Source organism: Hyperolius riggenbachi, chromosome 6, assembly GCF_040937935.1.
Source record: "Hyperolius riggenbachi isolate aHypRig1 chromosome 6, aHypRig1.pri, whole genome shotgun sequence".
Classification (NCBI taxonomy): Eukaryota; Metazoa; Chordata; class Amphibia; order Anura; family Hyperoliidae; genus Hyperolius; species Hyperolius riggenbachi.
The window spans coordinates 32,857,705-32,876,158 of NC_090651.1; the positions used below are offsets into that span (position 1 = coordinate 32,857,705).

At 46.7% G+C, this 18,454-nt stretch overlaps 1 protein-coding gene across 3 annotated transcripts in view; it reads left to right on the top strand.

The window, feature by feature from the left end:
* RABGAP1L (RAB GTPase activating protein 1 like) overlaps positions 1–18,454 on the top strand; it is a 482,080-nt gene that overhangs the window by 339,733 nt on the left and 123,893 nt on the right. Inside the window, exon 1 of one of the 3 annotated variants that reach the window (XM_068239090.1) lies at positions 12,060–12,619. The exons of the other annotated variants lie outside the window; for them this stretch is intronic. Coding sequence (XP_068095191.1) covers positions 12,452–12,619 — 168 coding nt within the window. The 5' untranslated portion in view covers positions 12,060–12,451. Of the gene's footprint in view, positions 1–12,059; positions 12,620–18,454 lie in introns of those variants that run through there. 3 annotated transcript variants of the gene reach the window in all.

The following is an 18,454-nucleotide window of genomic DNA, read 5'->3' on the forward strand; positions in this document are numbered from 1 at the left end:
AGAACAGGCCTGCATGCATTGTTGGTGTGTTATTACACAGAACAGGTCTGCATGCATTGTTGCTGTGTTATTACACAGAACAGACCTGCATGCATTGTTGGTGTGTTATTACACAGAACAGGCCTGCATGCATTGTTGGTGTGTTATTACACAGAACAGGCCTGCATGCATTGTTGCTGTGTTATTACACAGAACAGGCCTGCATGCATTGTTGCTGTGTTATTACACAGAACAGGCCTGCATGCATTGTTGGTGTGTTATTACACAGAACAGGCCTGCATGCATTGTTGGTGTGTTATTACACAGAACAGGTCTGCATGCATTGTTGGTGTGTTATTACACAGAACAGGCCTGCATGCATTGTTGCTGTGTTATTACACAGAACAGGCCAGCATGCATTGTTGCTGTGTTATTACACAGAACAGGTCTGCATGCATTGTTGGTGTGTTATTACACAGAACAGGCCTGCATGCATTGTTGCTGTGTTATTACACAGAACAGGCCAGCATGCATTGTTGGTGCATTATTACACAGAACAGGCCAGCATGCATTGTTGCTGTGTTATTACACAGAACAGACCTGCATGCATTGTTGGTGTGTTATTACACAGAACAGGCCAGCATGCATTATTGGCGTATTATTACACAGAACAGGCCTGCATGCATTGTTGGTGTGTTATTACACAGAACAGGCCAGCATGCATTATTGGCGTATTATTACACAGAACAGGCCTGCATGCATTGTTAGTGTGTTATTACAAAGGACAGGCCTGCATGCATTGTTGGTGTATTACACAGAACAGGCCTGCATGCATTGTTAGTGTATTTTTTTTACACAGAACAGGCCTGCATGCATTGTTGGTGTGTTATTACACAGAACAGGCCTGCATGCATTGTTAGTGTATTATTGCACAGGACAGGCCTGCATGCATTGTTGGTGTATTACACAGAACAGGCCTACATGCATTGTTGGTGCATTATCACATAGAACAGGCCTGCATGCATTGTTAGTGTATCATTACAAAGGACAGGCCTGCATGCATTGTTGGTGTATTACACAGAACAGGCCTACATGCATTGTTGGTGCATTATCACATAGAACAGGCCTGCATGCATTGTTGCACATAAGTAATTAGCATGCACTGTTGGAGTGTTGTTTTAAGACTTTACTCCATTGACTTGTATATCCTTGCTGGCCTTATTGTGTCCCATTGTAATCTAACTAAATAGTAATCCTTCCTGTGATTAATGCATGGTATACAGGTCGTCATACTTATGTATGTACCGGTATGTATTCAGGCTGAACTTCAAGCAGCAGAAAAATGTACAGTCAATAAACATGCCAGATCCTAAATCATCCTGTACTCCCCTGCTCAGCAGCATTCTGAGCAAGAAGGGGGAACAGAGTGATGATCTCATCAGTGTGCTGCTTTTCTTCACTGTCCAGTCAGGAAGCTGGGGGCGGGACTGCATTTACATCGTGAAGCTCATCGGCAGGAATGGCAGCTCACATTGGGATTGTTGCATCAAATGCCAGCGCTGCGTAACATGTTGGCGCTTTATAAATAAATAAAATAAACTCACATTGGAGTTGCTGCATCAAACGCCGGTAATGCTGCGGTGCACACATAACGCACGGCAATATTACCTTCAGCACTGTGACTTACGCCATTAGCGCGACTCACGGTACTAGAGTAGCATGACCATTGCTGTGGTGACGCACGTTACTTACGGTAATGCTCGTTAGTAACGTGCATTACCGTAGCAACAGTCGAGCTACTCTAGTACCGAGAGCTGCTCTAATGGCGTAACTTGCGGTGCTGCAGGTGGAAGTGTAGGTAATATTGCCGTGCGCTGTGTGTGCACCTCAGTATTATCAGCGTTTGGTGCATCAGCCCCATAGCCAGTTATTCCAGCTGGGCTGGGAATCACAAGACTGCCTAGACAGAATTACACATTTTTTCAAAGTAAAACAGTTACTATCATGTTTCAGCTCTGCAATCAGTCTGGAGTTCACCCTTATGAATGGTTTAAGATGTGTATGTGGCAAATATTATAGGATTATCCCTCCTCTGGGTCATATGATGATACAGTAGTAGGGGTGGGGCAGACACCTGGGTCCTCCCACGAGGAGTGCATTCTTGATCTTTAACTTTTTAACTGCCCTGTCCAAGTTATCTCTTTTTAGATAACTTTGGGCAGTGCTGCCTAAGCCGGCTAAACTCGGGGAGGCTAATGCAGAGCAGCAGGGAGCGCTTCATAGTTACCTGATCTGGATGATTGGAGCCTCCCCTTGCAGGATCGGCTCTCCTCTTCTATCACAGTATATATCAGGTAACGATCACATGATATGACGTGATCAGGACCAGAAGGGAAGATGTCAGTATTACAGCCCCGCTCGGTGGTGGAAGAGAAGATCACGCATTCGACTTGTGTCATCCCGAAAAACACCTGATTTAATTGTACAATTTCAACTAATTGCCCTGAAGTCAATGGCGCTGATATTCACGGTTAAATTGCAAAGCCCCCACACATGCTAGAATCACCAATCAATTTTCTGGGTATGTTAAGGAAAACAGCAGGAACAAAAAGGCCTTGTAATTTTTGAGAAAATCAATTTTAAAGTTACGATAGGAAAAATATTTTTTGCATGCAGTTAGAGAGCCCGAGTTGGGCTTAATAAAAAAAAGAAAAAAAGTAGGCTACCTGATCCGTGGTGCTGAGAGGATCAGGTAGCCGTAAAAACCACCACTTATGTGAGCAGCAGTGGCCCACTTTAGCTTGCATGACCTATATGTCAAAACGCTGGAATGAGAGACTGTGTCTCCCATTCACAGCATGCAGGGAGGCGAGGGAGCTGCAGGGGGCGTGGCCAGGGAGAGAACTGCCCAATAGCAGCTGTGGAAACCCTGCAGGAACGCCCCAGGTGGGCGTTTTGAACAGGGAATCCCTCTACAACATGTTTACCTCCGAGATAGTGACAAAATAATATCACCAATCTCGGGGGGCTATAGCGTGGCACGGGGGGGGGGGGGGGTCAGAGAGTGGCGGTGTGGGGACACAGAGGTATGTCATGAGGCAGAGAACATGCCACTATTTCCCATCTGCCCACCTCGAGTTCTTTTTAAAGGACAGATAATGTAAGTATTTATGGTTAACTAATAATATTAAAGGACTTTTCTTGTCGTTATATTTTTATTTAACTTTTAACTCTTTGTGGAAAGCAGTAGATGGGCACGTCGGGTAGATGGGCACTTCAATACCCCTATACCTAATTCACCTGGCGGGGGGGGGAGCGGGGATGCATCTGTGGGGTCCCGGATGCCATCATATACTTCCCCAAAGCTGCCTTCAGTTGCCTTCCTTTTGGGCGGAGGTAGGGATGAGCCCCTTATCCTGGAAGAGAGGGGTAAGCTTTGCTGCCCCTCACTTCCAGACACCCCCCATGGTGGACTATGCGAGTTGGTATAGCTCAGGTTGCGAAGCCCCACACGATACAGGCTCAGCAATCTAGCTATACAAGCTTGCGTGGGTGACAAGGGGTCAAAGGGGCTTTGGAAGGGGGGACCCCACATCAATTTTTTTTAAATTGTTAGTTTTAATAGCGCAAACAACAACTTTGCTGGTTGAACTCGATGGACAAATGTCTTTTTTCAATCCAAATAACTATGTAATGCTGGGAATAGACGGGTCGACCGGCGGCTCGATTAGCCGCCGGATCGACCCCAGCCGCGTCCCCGCGGATCGATTGCCTCTCGTCTCCGCCGGCGCTTCCTAATCAGCGCTCAATTCCCTGCCATTGTCCGCCGGCGGGGATCGAGCGGGCGGAAGACGAGCGGCATGATCGGGCCAGCTGAATATTATCAGCTGGCCGGATCAGCTGGTCGATACACGGTACAGAAACGTACCGTGTATCCCCAGCATAAGGGTCCTTTCACATTGTTATAAGGAAGGATCCCTGGCAAATGCTTCTGTTATGCTGGGGATACATGGTACGTTTCTGTACCGTGTATCGACCAGCTGATCCGGCCAGCTGATAATATTCAGCTGGCCCGATCGTGCCACTCGATCCCCGCCGGGGAATTCTGGGAATAGACGGGTCGACCGGTGGCTCGATTAGCCGTCGGATCGACCCCAGCCGCGTCCCCGCGGATCGATTGCCGCTCGTCCCCGCCGGCGCTTCCTAATCAGCGCTCAATTCCCTGCCATTGTCCGCCGGCGGGGACGAGCAGCAATCGATCCGCGGGGACGCGGCTGGGGTCGATCCGGCTGCTAATCGAGCCACCGGTCGACCCGTCTATTCCCAGAATTACAGGCAGAGAATCAGCAGGACAGCCAGGCAACTGGTATTGATTACAATTAAATAGCTATATCAGCCTCCATTTTTTTCTTACTTTAGGTTAGCTTTAAGTTAAGCAGGCTTAATCTGTATATAGAAGGTCTGCTATAATTGTTGGAGGATTGAACAATATGGTAAAGAGAAAGTTCTACTTCAAATACTAAATCAGCTTCATGAACATTTTGGTCTTTTCTTTTTTTTATTCTGTTGAAGCGGCTTGTGTTTAATATTCTTCTTTTATAGCATCAGATCTTCAGCTCCATATCCAATTACTGTAAAGAAATGCTTCATTTAGGCAGATACGTTTTGATGCAGAAAATGTGATTTGTCTATGAGGCACATGATAAGCCATCTGTGAGAAAATGTGTGAGGTTACTGCTGGTCAGTGATTGGCTGACTGAAGAGCAGCCACACCCAGCTTTCTTTTAACCACCTGAGTACCAGCAGTCTCTGGCCAGAGACGATGAATCTTCAAAATGTTATACATTGCTGGGCTTCCTCCAGCCCCATGCGCAAAGATCACTCCCATGCTGCCGTCCTCAGTCTTCTCCAGCTCCAGTACCGGGTCCCGAAAGTTTGGTCAGCTGCGGCCAATCTGCGCAAGCGCAGTGCGCTCTCTACCTTTCTCCGGTGGAGAATAAAACTGCGCAGGCGCAATACTATTTTCCGCCTGAGGGTAACGGAGAGAGAGCAATGCGCTCACTCAGACTGGCTACGACTGGCTGGAGAAGACTGAGGACGCTAGCTTGGGAGGGATCTTTGCGCATGGGGCTGGAGGAAGCCCAGAGTATGTATAAAACTTTGAAGATTCGTCGTCTCTGGTACACTTTAAGGACCAGTGTCTAATGCGTACTAACACTGTGTTCCTGGAAGGCCTGTTTTTGGCGGTGCGACAGGTGGGACACTCCGCATCTCTGCCACCAGTTTGCAGTGTGAAACCAGCCTGACGTATCGAGGCCTAATCCTTGTGGGTGGCAGTAATTATGTCTGTTTATGAAGCTTTAGCTATTCATAACTAGTTTGAAATCTATAAATGCCTTTTATATAGCTGTTTGAGCTTCTTATTCTGCCACTTATACTTCTCTTGCATTGCTTAGCTGAGTATGTGACCAGCCTGCCAGCACCTCATCCTGTCTTTACCTCTACCGAGAGGATGCAGCCGCTCTCCATTGCAGCACAGTGTTGTCCTCCATAAGGGCTTTCATGCTGTATCTTACCTTAGTAACTGACAGCAGCAAATTCACATTTAACTGTAAGTGAGTTACCAGCGGAACCAGTGAGAGTTCTGCGGTCCTGGGAGCCTTTGGAGAGCCCCAGTATGATCGTATCATCTTCTGCTGCCATGTCGAGCTAAGCCAATTTTCCCGTTATTAGAGGCGATCGGAGCAATCTTGGCTGATAGGCTGTTCACTTCTCTGTGTTCTCCCGCCGCTGTGATTTCATTATAGCAGCTCTGGGGCAGAGCAGGGCTGGAAATCGCCAAACTAGTCCCCGCGTGTCTCAGAACTGGGCTGTGTGTGTCGGAGTAATGAGAAGAACAGTGCTGATAAATCACTTTGTCACCGACCGTCCAGTAACAGCTCTCCAAGAGAAGGGAAACACAGGAAGATAAAAAAGAAGCACACAAAGCAAGACTGCGGTGATAGATGTTACTCCGGAGCCCTGTAACCGCAAAGGCTTGACTGTTAAAGGTCCAGTTATGCTTCATTCTGTGCAGTGTTAAAGGACAACTATCGCGAAAAATGGGAACATTTAAAATACAAATTACTTGTTTCCTATGTCGCTGTCACTTACAGTAGGCAGTGAAAATCTAACACATCTGTCAGGTTTTGGACTAGCCCATCTCCTCACGACGTCAGTTGTTCCGCCTATCGACTTTCCTGCCTGGCTGTGTACCTTGTGGCCTGGCTCAGTTGGCAGCTGCTACTGCTGTATTCTGAGTCTGTTGGCAGTTACGTCACACACACAGCCAGCACGATGGGGGTGGAGCTACTGTATGGCCTGCTGTGTCTAAACACACTGATGGGTCAGATCTGTGGGCCGGCCAATGTTGGAAAGGAGGCATGCACGGGAACCAAGGAGCAGCAATTGTGCAGCCACAAATTCCAATGGGTCCGGCGGTCCAGCTGGGACATTGGGCGGGATATATTTGTGCCTAGGATGAGGTACCCTAATCCCGAGCTATAGGTGCTCCAGTATAGGTAGCCAGGTACAGGTGGTGCACTAGTATAATTAGCCAGGTACAGGGGGTGCCCCAGTATAGGTAGCCAGGTACAGGTGGTGCACTAGTATAGGTAGCCAGGTACAGGTGGTGCCCCAGTATAGGTAGCCAGGTACAGGTGGTGCCTCAGTATAGGTAGCCAGGTACAGGTGGTGCCCCAGTATAGGTAGCCAGGTACAGGTGGTGCCCCAGTATAGGTAGCCAGGTACAGGTGGTGCACTAGTATAGGTAGCCAGGTACAGGTGGTGCACTAGTATAGGTAGCCAGGTACAGGTGGTGCCCCAGTATAGGTAGCAAGGTACAGGTGGTGCCTCAGTATAGGTAGCCAGGTACAGGTGGTGCCTCAGTATAGGTAGCCAGGTACAGGTGGTGCCTCAGTATAGGTAGCCAGGTACAGGTGGTGCCCCAGTATAGGTAGCCATGTACAGGTGGTGCCCCAGTATAGGTAGCCAGGTACAGGTGGTGCACTAGTATAGGTAGCCAGGTACAGGTGGTGCCCCAGTATAGGTAGCCAGGTACAGGTGGTGCCCCAGTATAGGTAGCCAGGTACAGGTGGTGCACTAGTATAGGTAGCCAGGTACAGGTGGTGCCCCAGTATAGGTAGCCAGGTACAGGTGGTGCCCCAGTATAGGTAGCCAGGTACAGGTGGTGCCCCAGTATAAGTAGCCATGTACAGGTGGTGCCCCAGTATAGGTAGCCAGATACAGGTGGTGCACTAGTATAGGTAGCCAGGTACAGGTGGTGCCCCAGTATAGGTAGCAAGGTACAGGTGGTGCCTCAGTATAGGTAGCCAGGTACAGGTGGTGCCTCAGTATAGGTAGCCAGGTACAGGTGGTGCCCCAGTATAGGTAGCCATGTACAGGTGGTGCCCCAGTATAGGTAGCCAGATACAGGTGGTGCACTAGTATAGGTAGCCAGGTACAGGTGGTGCCCCAGTATAGGTAGCCAGGTACAGGTGGTGCCCCAGTATAGGTAGCCAGGTACAGGTGGTGCACCAGTATAGGTAGCCAGGTACAGGTGGTGCCCCAGTATAGGTAGCGAGCTATAGGTGCCCCATTATTGGTAGCCAGGTACAGGTGGTGCCCCAGTATAGGTAGCAAGGTACAGGTGGTGACCCAGTATAGGTAGCGACCTATAGGTGCCCCAGTATAGGTAGCCAGGTATAGGTGGTGCCCCAGTATAGGTAGCAAGGGACAGGTGGTGCCCCAGTATAGGTAGCGAGCTTTAGGTGCCCCAGTATAGGTAACCAGGGTACAGGTGGTGTCCCAGTATAGGTAGCGAGCTATAGGTGCCCCAGTATAGGTAGCCAGGTACAGGTGGTGCCCAAGTATAGGTAGCAAGTGCAGGTGGTGCCCCAGTATAGGTAGCGAGCTGTTGGTGCCCCAGTATAGGTAGCAACATTACAGGTGGCGCCCTCAGGCTTACAAAACCACATTCCAGCATTGAATCCTCCCGCTGCGCTCTCCACCTCTGGCCGCGCTCTCCTCCTTACCGCCTCTGTCCCCCACCACCATGGCTACTTCCGGCAGCACCTCTGATGTCATGAGAGGCGCCGCTGGGGTAACCATGGAGACAGGACGCAACCCGACAAGAGGAAGAGAGAGCGGCTGCAGAGAAAGGAGTCTGCGCTGGAACAGGTAAGTTACTGGGGCAACACAGGACAGGCCGGCCGCCACCAGCGAAAAAGCAAGCCCCCCCCCCTCAAGTGAGGCCCCCTCGCTTGTAGGTAGCGGGAGCCCGTGATCACCCTAGGTCAGTGATCTGCAAATTTGGCTCTCCAGTAACTATAAGTCCCACAATGCATTTGCCTTTATGAATCATGACTGTGGCTGTCAGACTCCTGCAATGCATTGTGGGACTTGTAGTTGCTGGAGAGTCGAGTTTGCAGATCACTGCCCTAGGTTATACCTTTGAATACCAGGGATTTTGTATATAATTTCCATCACAGTGGTGGAAAACATAATGTCTTAGTCCTAGGGGTGTGCAGTCATTCGACTCGCCCTGCGCCCAACTGACCTGGCAGCGTACTTACACGTCAGTGGACCAGACGTCCTATATAGACAGTTTGTCAGCTGATATATGGAGGTTGTGCAGCTACAGTCTGACATCCCACAAGCCATTGCATGATACAGTGGATTGCTCCATGTAAGGCCTTGTTCACATTATAAACTGCCAGCGCTGAGCGATTTATTGAGCATTTTGAAAGTGCTTTTCCCAGCGCTATTAGCTTAGAAAAGCGATTTTCTAAGCGCTTTTGCTCAGTGATTGAGATTTTCACTCCCTGGTGTCAGTCAGGAAGTGAACTCTTTGACCCTAAAAATAATAAATACAATGTATTTATTTTTAAAAGCACTCGGTAAATTGCAATACAAAGCGATTTTTGAAGCGCTTTGCGATTTCCCTATACCTTGCACTGAGCAAAAACGCTCAGAAAATGGACATGTAGCATGTTTGCGATTTGTCAGAAATAAAAACGCGCACATGTGAACACTCTCAAAACATTGCACAAGCGCTTTCAGGGCGATTTCTAACATCGCCAGTGCTTAAAAAAAATATGCAAACACTTATAGTGTGAACAAGCCCATATGCCGGGTACACACGATGCGTTTTTGATTTCCTGTTCGATCGATTTTCAATTCATTTTTCTGCTCGATTTCCCGCTTGACACTCTTATTTTGTCTTATCAATTTCCATTCACTTCTATGAGAAATCAAGCGGTAAAACAATTGAAAGTAATATCGGACATGCCTGAAATTATCAATCGAACGCAGAAATGCAACGTGTGTACCTAGCATAAGGGTCAGTTTCCACTATTGTGGTGCGAATCGCCGCGGTAAAAAGTCACATACGGATGCGAATTTCGCATGCGGGTGTATGCGAATTTTCATGCGAATTTGCATGCGAATTTGCATGCGTATTCGCATGGATGACAATGTATGCGGATTTAACCATGGCAGTGCCTGTGTGCTTTTCCATTGATTCCATGCGAATTTGCATGCAAATTCGCATGCCAGACCCGCATGCGAATTCCCTATTAAATACATTAGCGGCGATTCGCATAGCGGTGTGCGGGGTGCGAATTCTGATGGCTCTGCCGTGCAGATTTCTCCCACACAGAAAAACGCTCAGGATTACTGACAAGTGGAAACAGGTCCATCCACTTGTATTGGCTGTGCGAATCTGCATGCAGGAAACGCATGCAGATTCGCGATAGTGGAAACGGGCCCTAAGGGAAAGCCCAGCCAATTAAGGGAATGTATATGTTATAAGGATAACTCCTCCTACTGCACAGAGAGCAGGTGTCTAATGACTTTACCTCCTATGTTTTATCACACCCAGTTACCGCCAGCTGCCAAGTTTGTAATTCGGTCTGTGAAACTCTTCAGGATCGCAGACTATAACTTGCATCCATATAGCCTGTCCAATTCATTCACAAAGCTTATTATGATAAAAAATAAGTCAATAACCCTATGAAAGTGATTCTCCAATGATGTCACTCAAAGAGGGCCTGTCCTGTAGGTATGGGGAGGGTTAATAAGGTTACATCATCACACTGGTCTCAGATGCACAACTAGTATTGTTTACAAGAAAACTATAGTCAGTAGACTATGGTGGCTGCCATATTTAACTCATTCTAAACAATACCAGTTGCCTGGCATCCTGCTGGTCTATTAGGCTGCAGTAATGTCTGAATTACAGTACAAGATCACTTAAAAAGCAATAGTATAGTTCCACCCCTCTTACAATATTGTACACAGTCCACAGAAAAAACGGGGTTTTAAATGAACAATCGATCTTTTTATTCTTCAATATTCAAATTTCTTCAAGATTGCGGACAAGTAGGCACAAGAACCAATACAGGACTCCACATCATAACAAAGGACTGCCTGACACGTGTTTCACGATCAAAGATCGCTTCCTCAGAGGCATACAGTACACACACATATCAAAATGTCGGTTCATAAATAAATCACCACGCAATCTGTGAAATAGATGAGTAAACACTCATAAACGAAATCCTGGACGCTGCAGCGCGTCCATGAACGGAAATGTCTGAATTACACCAGAAACAAGCATGCAGCTAATCTTGTCAGATCTGACAATAATGTCAGAAACACCCGATCTGCTGCATGCTTGTTCAGGGGCTAAGGCTAAAAGTATTAGAGACAGAGGATCAGCAAGACAGCCCGGCAACTGGTATTGCTTAAAAGGAAATAAATATGGCAGCCTCCATATCCCGCGCACTTCAGTTGTCCTTTAACGTAGACTCCTTACATGTAGTGCAGTTCCATAGCGCCTTCCAGCTGCAGCTGAATGCCTTGTCAGCACAGCACCAGCGATGATCAGTGAGATGCCAATCATTGATGCTTAGCCTAGGCTGTTTAACTATACAAAATTCTCCTAGAGCATTCTGGAAGACCAAGTTTATAGCCTACTGGCTTTAGAACTCCTAGTAAACAAACATTCTGCAGAGATCCACCTGACAGGACAAAGGACGTGACCAGACCAGTGATACATTTCAGAATGCAAATGCAGGCGAGGAAAATTTTTACAATAGGAAAACACTAAACTAACTAAACTGACAAAATAATTTATTAATGAATATTGTGGGGAAAAAAACGCCATTTTATTCATAATGTTATTTTCACTACAGTTCCTCTTTTAAGGGAACCCGAGGTGAGGGATATGGAGGCTACAATATTTATTTTCTTGTAAACAATGCCAGTTGCCTGGCAGCCCCATTGAGCTTCTGGCATAAGTAGTGTCTGAGTCAGAACCCTGAAACAAGCATATGGCTAATCCAGGAAAAGTTGAGTCAGAGTACCTGATCTGCTGCATGCTTGTTCAGGGTCTATGGCTAAAAGTATTAACGACACAGGATTAAGAGGACTGCCAGGCAACTGGTATTGTTTAAAAGGAAATAAATATGGCAGCCTCCATATCCCTCTCACCTCAGGTTCCCTTTAAAAATCCCCTCTCTAGGAGACTGACATGACTCAAGAGATGAGATGTTTTCTCAAGGCTGGAGATGGTTTTCCCTTCCTCTGCAGAGCCAGTGTCTGGCACTAGAGGACGCTGTCGCTCGGCGACTCTCAGGATCGTCCCTGACTCTTGCCTCCGGGTCAGGAAGTCTCCATCACCCCAATACTGTAAACAGACCCATCACTTCTCAGCCAATCAGAGATCAGATCAGAGGAGCACAGAGTGGTCCACTGATGGAGAACATGGAATGTATGAGATACATTGTGTCCACTTACATAATACTCTCATTTGCAGCTCCCTCTGTGTAGGGTTCCCCAAGCATGCAAGGAAAATAAGGACAGGTGTGAGGAAACAGGGGCTGGGATTATTTAAGGAGACAGGGCAGCTGTGAAAAAATCAGGGTGTGGAGGAGACGGTCAGGGGCATTTCTATTGGTTTGTGATTACAGCATCCTTTAGCGAAGCATCCTCCCTCCTCCCCTCCTGGCTCACTCGCCTCCCCTCTCCCTCCTTCATTACTGATTCATGATGAGAGGCTGTAGCGGCAGCAGCAGCAGCTCCTGTGGATGCAGTGATCTCATCGCTCCTTCCTGCAGCCCAGCGCACACATCCAGCAGCCGGGCCCAACTCTACCCCCAGCACCCCTGCGCTCTCCCCCGCCAGCCTCCCTCCGCTCTGCCGCTCCTAGGATAGCCGTGCCTTGATGTTGGGTGTAGATCCCTCAGCAGGCACCTGCGTTGCGATTATTGACAGACAGTCTGCTGGTGAGATGATTCCCGTGTTCGGTGAGGCAGACTGGCATTACCCAGGTGCCTAGCGCTGACTCTATGCGCCAGCACGCCAGCTCGCTCGCTAGCATTCCTTTCAGGCTCCGCGCGGTTAGGGAAAAGGGGGGTTCCACGAATCCTCCATGGAGGAGAGGATACCGTTCACCCCGGCAGCCCCAAAGCTCTCCCCTCCTGTGAAAAAGTCACAGGAAATTCAGGATGAGAAGAGCAACTTTGTCAACGAGTACGCCTCCCGGGTCCTGGAGCTGCTTGGCATGGGGCATCGCTTGTTTGTACCCCGACTTCTGGCGGTGAGAGACTTGTTGCATCGTCATCGTAACCCCCCCACCCCCAGGGAGGGAGCACGGGGTCTGCATGCCTCCATCCTGCATGAGCGTTGTCATATGTCACCAGCACTGTATGTACACTTTTATGTGGGGGATCCACCCTTGTCAGCTTCCTGCCCAGTGCCACTGTTGTCATATTCCCCCCCCCCCCTTCCGGGATCCCCCAGAATCATGTGTCATTGGCTGCAAAAAATCATTGGTTCTGTCACTGGAATGTTGTGGGTTTCGGGGAATGCATTGATATCTCTTAGGGGGGTTTTCTCACTGTGCTTTACAGTTACTGATCGGTGATTGGGATGCAGTGAATACAGTTATGCACATTATTGGTTACCCCGGGAACTAATCTAAAGCAGACCTGAACTCAGAACTACCTCACTGCCCTTAAAGATAAGCACCAGCATATTAAACTTTAAAGAAAAACATTTCTGTGTTACAGCTGATAGAAATCCTGCAATAAAGCTGCAGTGTATCTACTTCCTGCTTTCATGGAAGCAGACATAGGGTTAACGTCCTGTGTTTACAAATTAGCTGCTTTGCCAGAGGCAGCCAGCTGACACAGCTGAGAGATCAAATTACAACCTATGATTAGTCACAAATGATGGGGAATTAGACAGGCTCTCTAAATAGATACAGGGTGCATTTCTCTGTGTTATCCTTCTGTCCACTTTAATAGTATAATAAGGTCTATGATCGTGCTCTCAGTTCACCCGCAGCATGCACACCAGACCGAAGGAAAATGTTGGCTTTGGTGACATTTTTTTGCATTCCCAAAATGCTGACTTGACGTATGGTGAGAAAAAAGGGCGGTTTTATAAAAGCAGCTTCTTTAAATGATCAAGCCAGCAGCAAACCTACAACCCGAAAGGGCTTGTTCACACTTAAAGGGGAACTGAAGAGAGAGGTATATGGAGGCTGCCATGTTTATTTCCTTTTAAGCAATACCAGTTGCCTGCCTATCCTGCTGATCCTCTGCCTCTAATACTATTAGCCATAGCCCCTGAACAAGCATGCAGCAGATCAGGTGTTTCTGACTTTAAAGTCAGAACTGACAAGATTAGCTGCATGCTTGTTTCTGGTGTTATTCAGATACTACTGCCGAGAAATAGACCAGCAGGGCTGCCAGGCAACTGGTATTATTAAAAGGAAATAAATATGGCAGCCTCCGTATACCTCTTACTTCAGTTCCCCTTTAAGGTGGCCACACACCATACAATTTTTTAAATATCTGTTCAATTCAAGAATTGCAATCAATTTTTCAGACTGATTGTGACATTTAAAAAAAATCTTACCAATGTACCACACACCTATGTTCAATTTTTCCCCAATTATGATAAAAATGATTGGAAACTCTGAGAAATTGCTAGGGTGTGTATATTAATAAATTGACAATCTAACACACACCATACAGTCTTTAGAAAAATGTAAGAAAAATTTCCAGCATTCCGGATTGATAAAAATCGAAAAACAAAAACGGGAAATCCGATCGGATTTTTCAGTCGAATGAAAAAAAAGCTTTTTATGTTTTTCAAGAGATCCGATCATATTTATCGAATTACTGCAAAATCGGATCATTTTATTGTATCGTGTGTGGCCACCGTAAGCACCGGCGATTTTCAAAATCGCCCTAAAAGCGCTTGTGCCAGGGGCGTAGCAATAGGGGTTGCAGAGGTTGCGACCGCATCGGGGCCCTTGGGCCAGAGGGGCCCAAAAGGGCCCTCCCTCAACTACACTATTAGCTCTCTATTGGTCCTGTGCTCATAATAATCACTTCTATAGATGCTTTGAATAGTGGTATTCATTAACAAACTGCTCCCCATCCCCTTCTTGCACCTCAGATACTGTAGTTGCCATTGGCAGGTTTTGGTGCGCCGTATCCATTGTTGTGTATAGAGTGCTTGGGGGGCCCCATTGTAAAACTTGCATCGGGCCTACAACTCCTTAGCTACGCCACTGGCTTGTGCAATGATTTCCTATGAGAGTGTTCACCTCCGAGCGGTTCGATTCTGATCCGCTCCCCAAAAGCGCTGTCTGTACCATTTTCGGGGCGATTTGCCTATAATGGAAGGTATAGGGAAATTGCAAAGCGCTTTGTATAGCGATTACCCGAGCACTTTCATGAATAAATGCATTGTATTTATTCATTTCTGGCTGAAAGAGTTCACAGAACCGCTCTGCAAAAGTGCTTACAAAAGTGCTTTATAAAAAATCACAACGCGCAGGTAAGCGCCGGGAGGTGCGTAAAAAAAAAATCACGCACAAAATTGCAAAACGCTGGCGTCAGCAATTGCGATTTATGATGTGAACAAGGCCTCAATGTCTGAGTTGGAACAGATTAATACTTTCAGGGCCATGCAATGGAAGATGACAGCTAGGCTATGATTGGGTCTTTTCAGAAAGTTCCAGCTTTCACAATCCCTGTCGTGGTTCATGATTGGTTGTTCACAAGCTGATTGGAACAATCATTGGGCATTATGTTAGGAATGTTTTTGCGCTTTGAGTCCTATGGGAGAAAAGCGCTTTACAAATGTTATTGTATTATATGTTTTTATAAAATCAACTTAAGGTGGACCTAAACTCTTGCTCAGAACAGAAGGAAAACACGGAAAAATGCACCCTGTTAGTATTTAGAGAGTTTAGCCTGTCTATTTCCCCCTCATCTGTGACCAATCACAAGTTGAAATTTGATTACTCAGCTGTGTCAGCTGACTGCCATGGCAGATAGCTAACTGGTAAACACAGGATGTTAACAGCATGTCTGCTTCCATGAAAGCAGGAAGTAGACACACTGCAGATTAATATCAGCTATAACAAAGAATTTGTTTTCTTTAAAGGTTGTTATGCTGCTGCTTATCCTTTAGAGTGGAGAGGTAGTTCTGAGTTCAGGTCCGCTTTAATGGATGTTATGGAATTGTATTGGATGTTGGGCCTTTGCTTATAGCTTGGTCTGCGCAGGCGCAGTATGTCCACAGGAGTACGAGCGCACTCCCGCAGGAAGATGTAGCCGATGCACGCACTAGACTAGAGGTAGGTGGGGAGCGCAGTCAGATGGCGCCCCAGAAGACATACTGCGCATAGTATGTCTAGGTCAGAGGGCACGTGCGCCGGCTACGGCTTCCTGCGGTAGTGTGTGCGTACTGCTGCGGACATACTGCGTCTGTGCCTTCCAGGACTCTGGAACAGGCCACTTTACAGCTAAACGGAGACAGACCCCGGGCCACAGGAGGGCCACAGGAGGAGCAGTAAGCCTGTGCGCACCTCCCCACAAACACACACAGGGCGTCAGTTACACAATTTAGTTAGGACAGTCAGTTACAGAACATTCAGGACTAAAGTATCCTTTAGGTTATGTTCACACTGCAGCACTTTTGCAAGCACTGAGCAATTTTTTTTTCAGGAAGTGAACTCTTTGACCTGGAAATGAATAAATACAATTGGCCTGATTCACAAAGCGGTGCAAAGTGTTTGCACGCCTGTGAAAAGCCCTTTATCACGCCTAAACTCAGTTTAGGCATGATAAAAGGAAACTCGCGCCAAATTCCCGCGCGCAAAGTATTGCGTGCGCAATCGCGCGGCGCACGGTGCAGTGCGCGCAATGCGCCCATTAAACCCTATGGGCGCTGCACGCGGAATTGTGCAATTGCGATAACCAGCACAAAGCGGTGCTAACTCAGCGGTGCAAAGGTTATCACGCCTAAAGTCTTTTAGGCGTGATAACGGAGTTATCACCGCTTTGTGAATCAGGCCCAGTGTATTTATTCATAGAAGCTCTAGGGAGAACGCTATACAAAGTGCTTTTTCAAGCACTTTGTGATTTCTCTATACCTTCCATTAAAGGCAAAGAACCCAGAAAATGGAACAGGCAGTGCTTTGGGGAGCGGAACAGAAAACAAACTGCTCATATGTGAACTCTCTGATAGGGAATCATTGCACAAGTGCTTTTAGGGTGATTTTCAAAATCGCCAGAGCTTAAAAAATCCCCAAAACGCTCTAGATGTGAACAAGCCCTTAAAGCTGAATTGCTGCAGATACCTTCTGTTCTAAGAAGTCAAATTATACACAACATTGCTTTTTAGTAGGAGAGCTTTTCGGTCTCTTTTAGCCCCTTTTGGAACTTTCCTAGTTGTTCTGGGTCACCGTGAGCTGGCTGGAGATTCTGTGGTACTGATCCAAGCCCTATCCCATAGAGTCACATCAATCCCTGCCATATGATACTTTTATTAGCTATAGACTCACTATGCTCCAACGGTTCTGGAAGTCATGCTGGGAATTCATGATGAGTCTTTTTGGCAGATTTACTGGGAGCGATCGATTATTATTATTTTTTTTTTTACGGTTGATTTTCCGCCTTTTTTTTTTTTTTTCTGATCGATTTCTATTCACTTCTATGAGAAAATCGATCGATATTAGATCGGATCTGTCGGAAATTATCTTTTCAGCCTTCTATCTGCCCTCAAAAAAAACCCTCATTGTGTATTGCCAGCATTGGCCTGGTTTCAGGGACATAAAGAGATCATTTGCATATTTGGCAGTGATGCATCATGGGAAACTGCAGTTCACATGGGAAGCCACAGCTGAATTTTTGCAAATACCTTCTGTGTTAAGACAGCAAATTATACTCATGGAGAATAGTAGAGAACGTTTTTGTGTTTCGTTTTGCCCCAGATACCCGTTTGCCACTTTTTTTTAGCACGTTAAAAAGTTGAATTGTGTGAAGTCGATTTCTGCCCAATTGTTTTCTTTAGGACAACTAAAAAACTGTCACCTCTAAAGGGATGTGACGAGATACTTAAAACGAGTGGAGGCACCCAATGCATAAAAGATAGGCTAATAAGCTGTTAATATTCTAAATCTGTAAAACTAAGTTGATAAGATTATCTTTTATGCCTTGGGTGCCTCCACCCGTTTTAAGTCACTTTTATGTAGGATCGCCATATTCCCACGATGGTCGCCTTGACATTGTTTAGCAGCAGTTAAAGCGGACCCAAACTCTTGCACAGCAGAAAAAAAATGCATATAGTTGCTGAGAAATTCACCCTCTGGCCTAGTGCACACCAGAGCGGTTCGGCAGCGTTTTTCGATCCATTTGCGGGTGCGGATCCGCTAGGGTAATGTATTTCAATGGGCTGGTGCACACCAGAGCGGGAGGCGTTTTGCAGAAACGAATACTCCCGGGCTGCTGCAGATTTTGGATTGCGGATGCGTTTCTGCCTCCCATGTAAAGTATAGGAAAAAACGCAAACCGCTCTGAAAAACGGCAGTTCAGAGCGGTTTTGCAGGCGTTTTTGTTACAGAAGCTGTTCAGTAACAGCTTTACTGTAACAATATATGAAATCTACTACACCAAAAACGCCTCCCAAAACCGCAAAATGCTAGCTGAAACGCTGCAGAAAAATAAGAAAAAGCGTTTCAAAATCTGCTAGCATTTTGCGGATCTGCTAGCGGTTTTTGGTGTGCACCAGGCCATAGTGTGTGTTTAGAGAGAAGAGCCTGTCTAATTACCCCTAATCAGCAATTGTAAATCAGTACTGTCAGCTGTGTCTGAACTGGGCATTTGTTCTATGTTAATATGTAAACACTGAAGGTTAACCCTTTCTGTGCTCCCAGAAATTCCAGGAAGCAAACGGTGCAGGTTTATTGTAGGAGTTTTATAAGTTGTAATAAAGAAATGTTGCTCATCTTTTAGGGCAGGGACGAAGTTCTAAGTTCAGGTCCACTTGAAAAAAAAAAATGGTGTTTTTCTGGTATTCCCTATGCGTCGTCTCCCTATGGGAGTGTCTTTTCACATCTAAATCGGTAGAG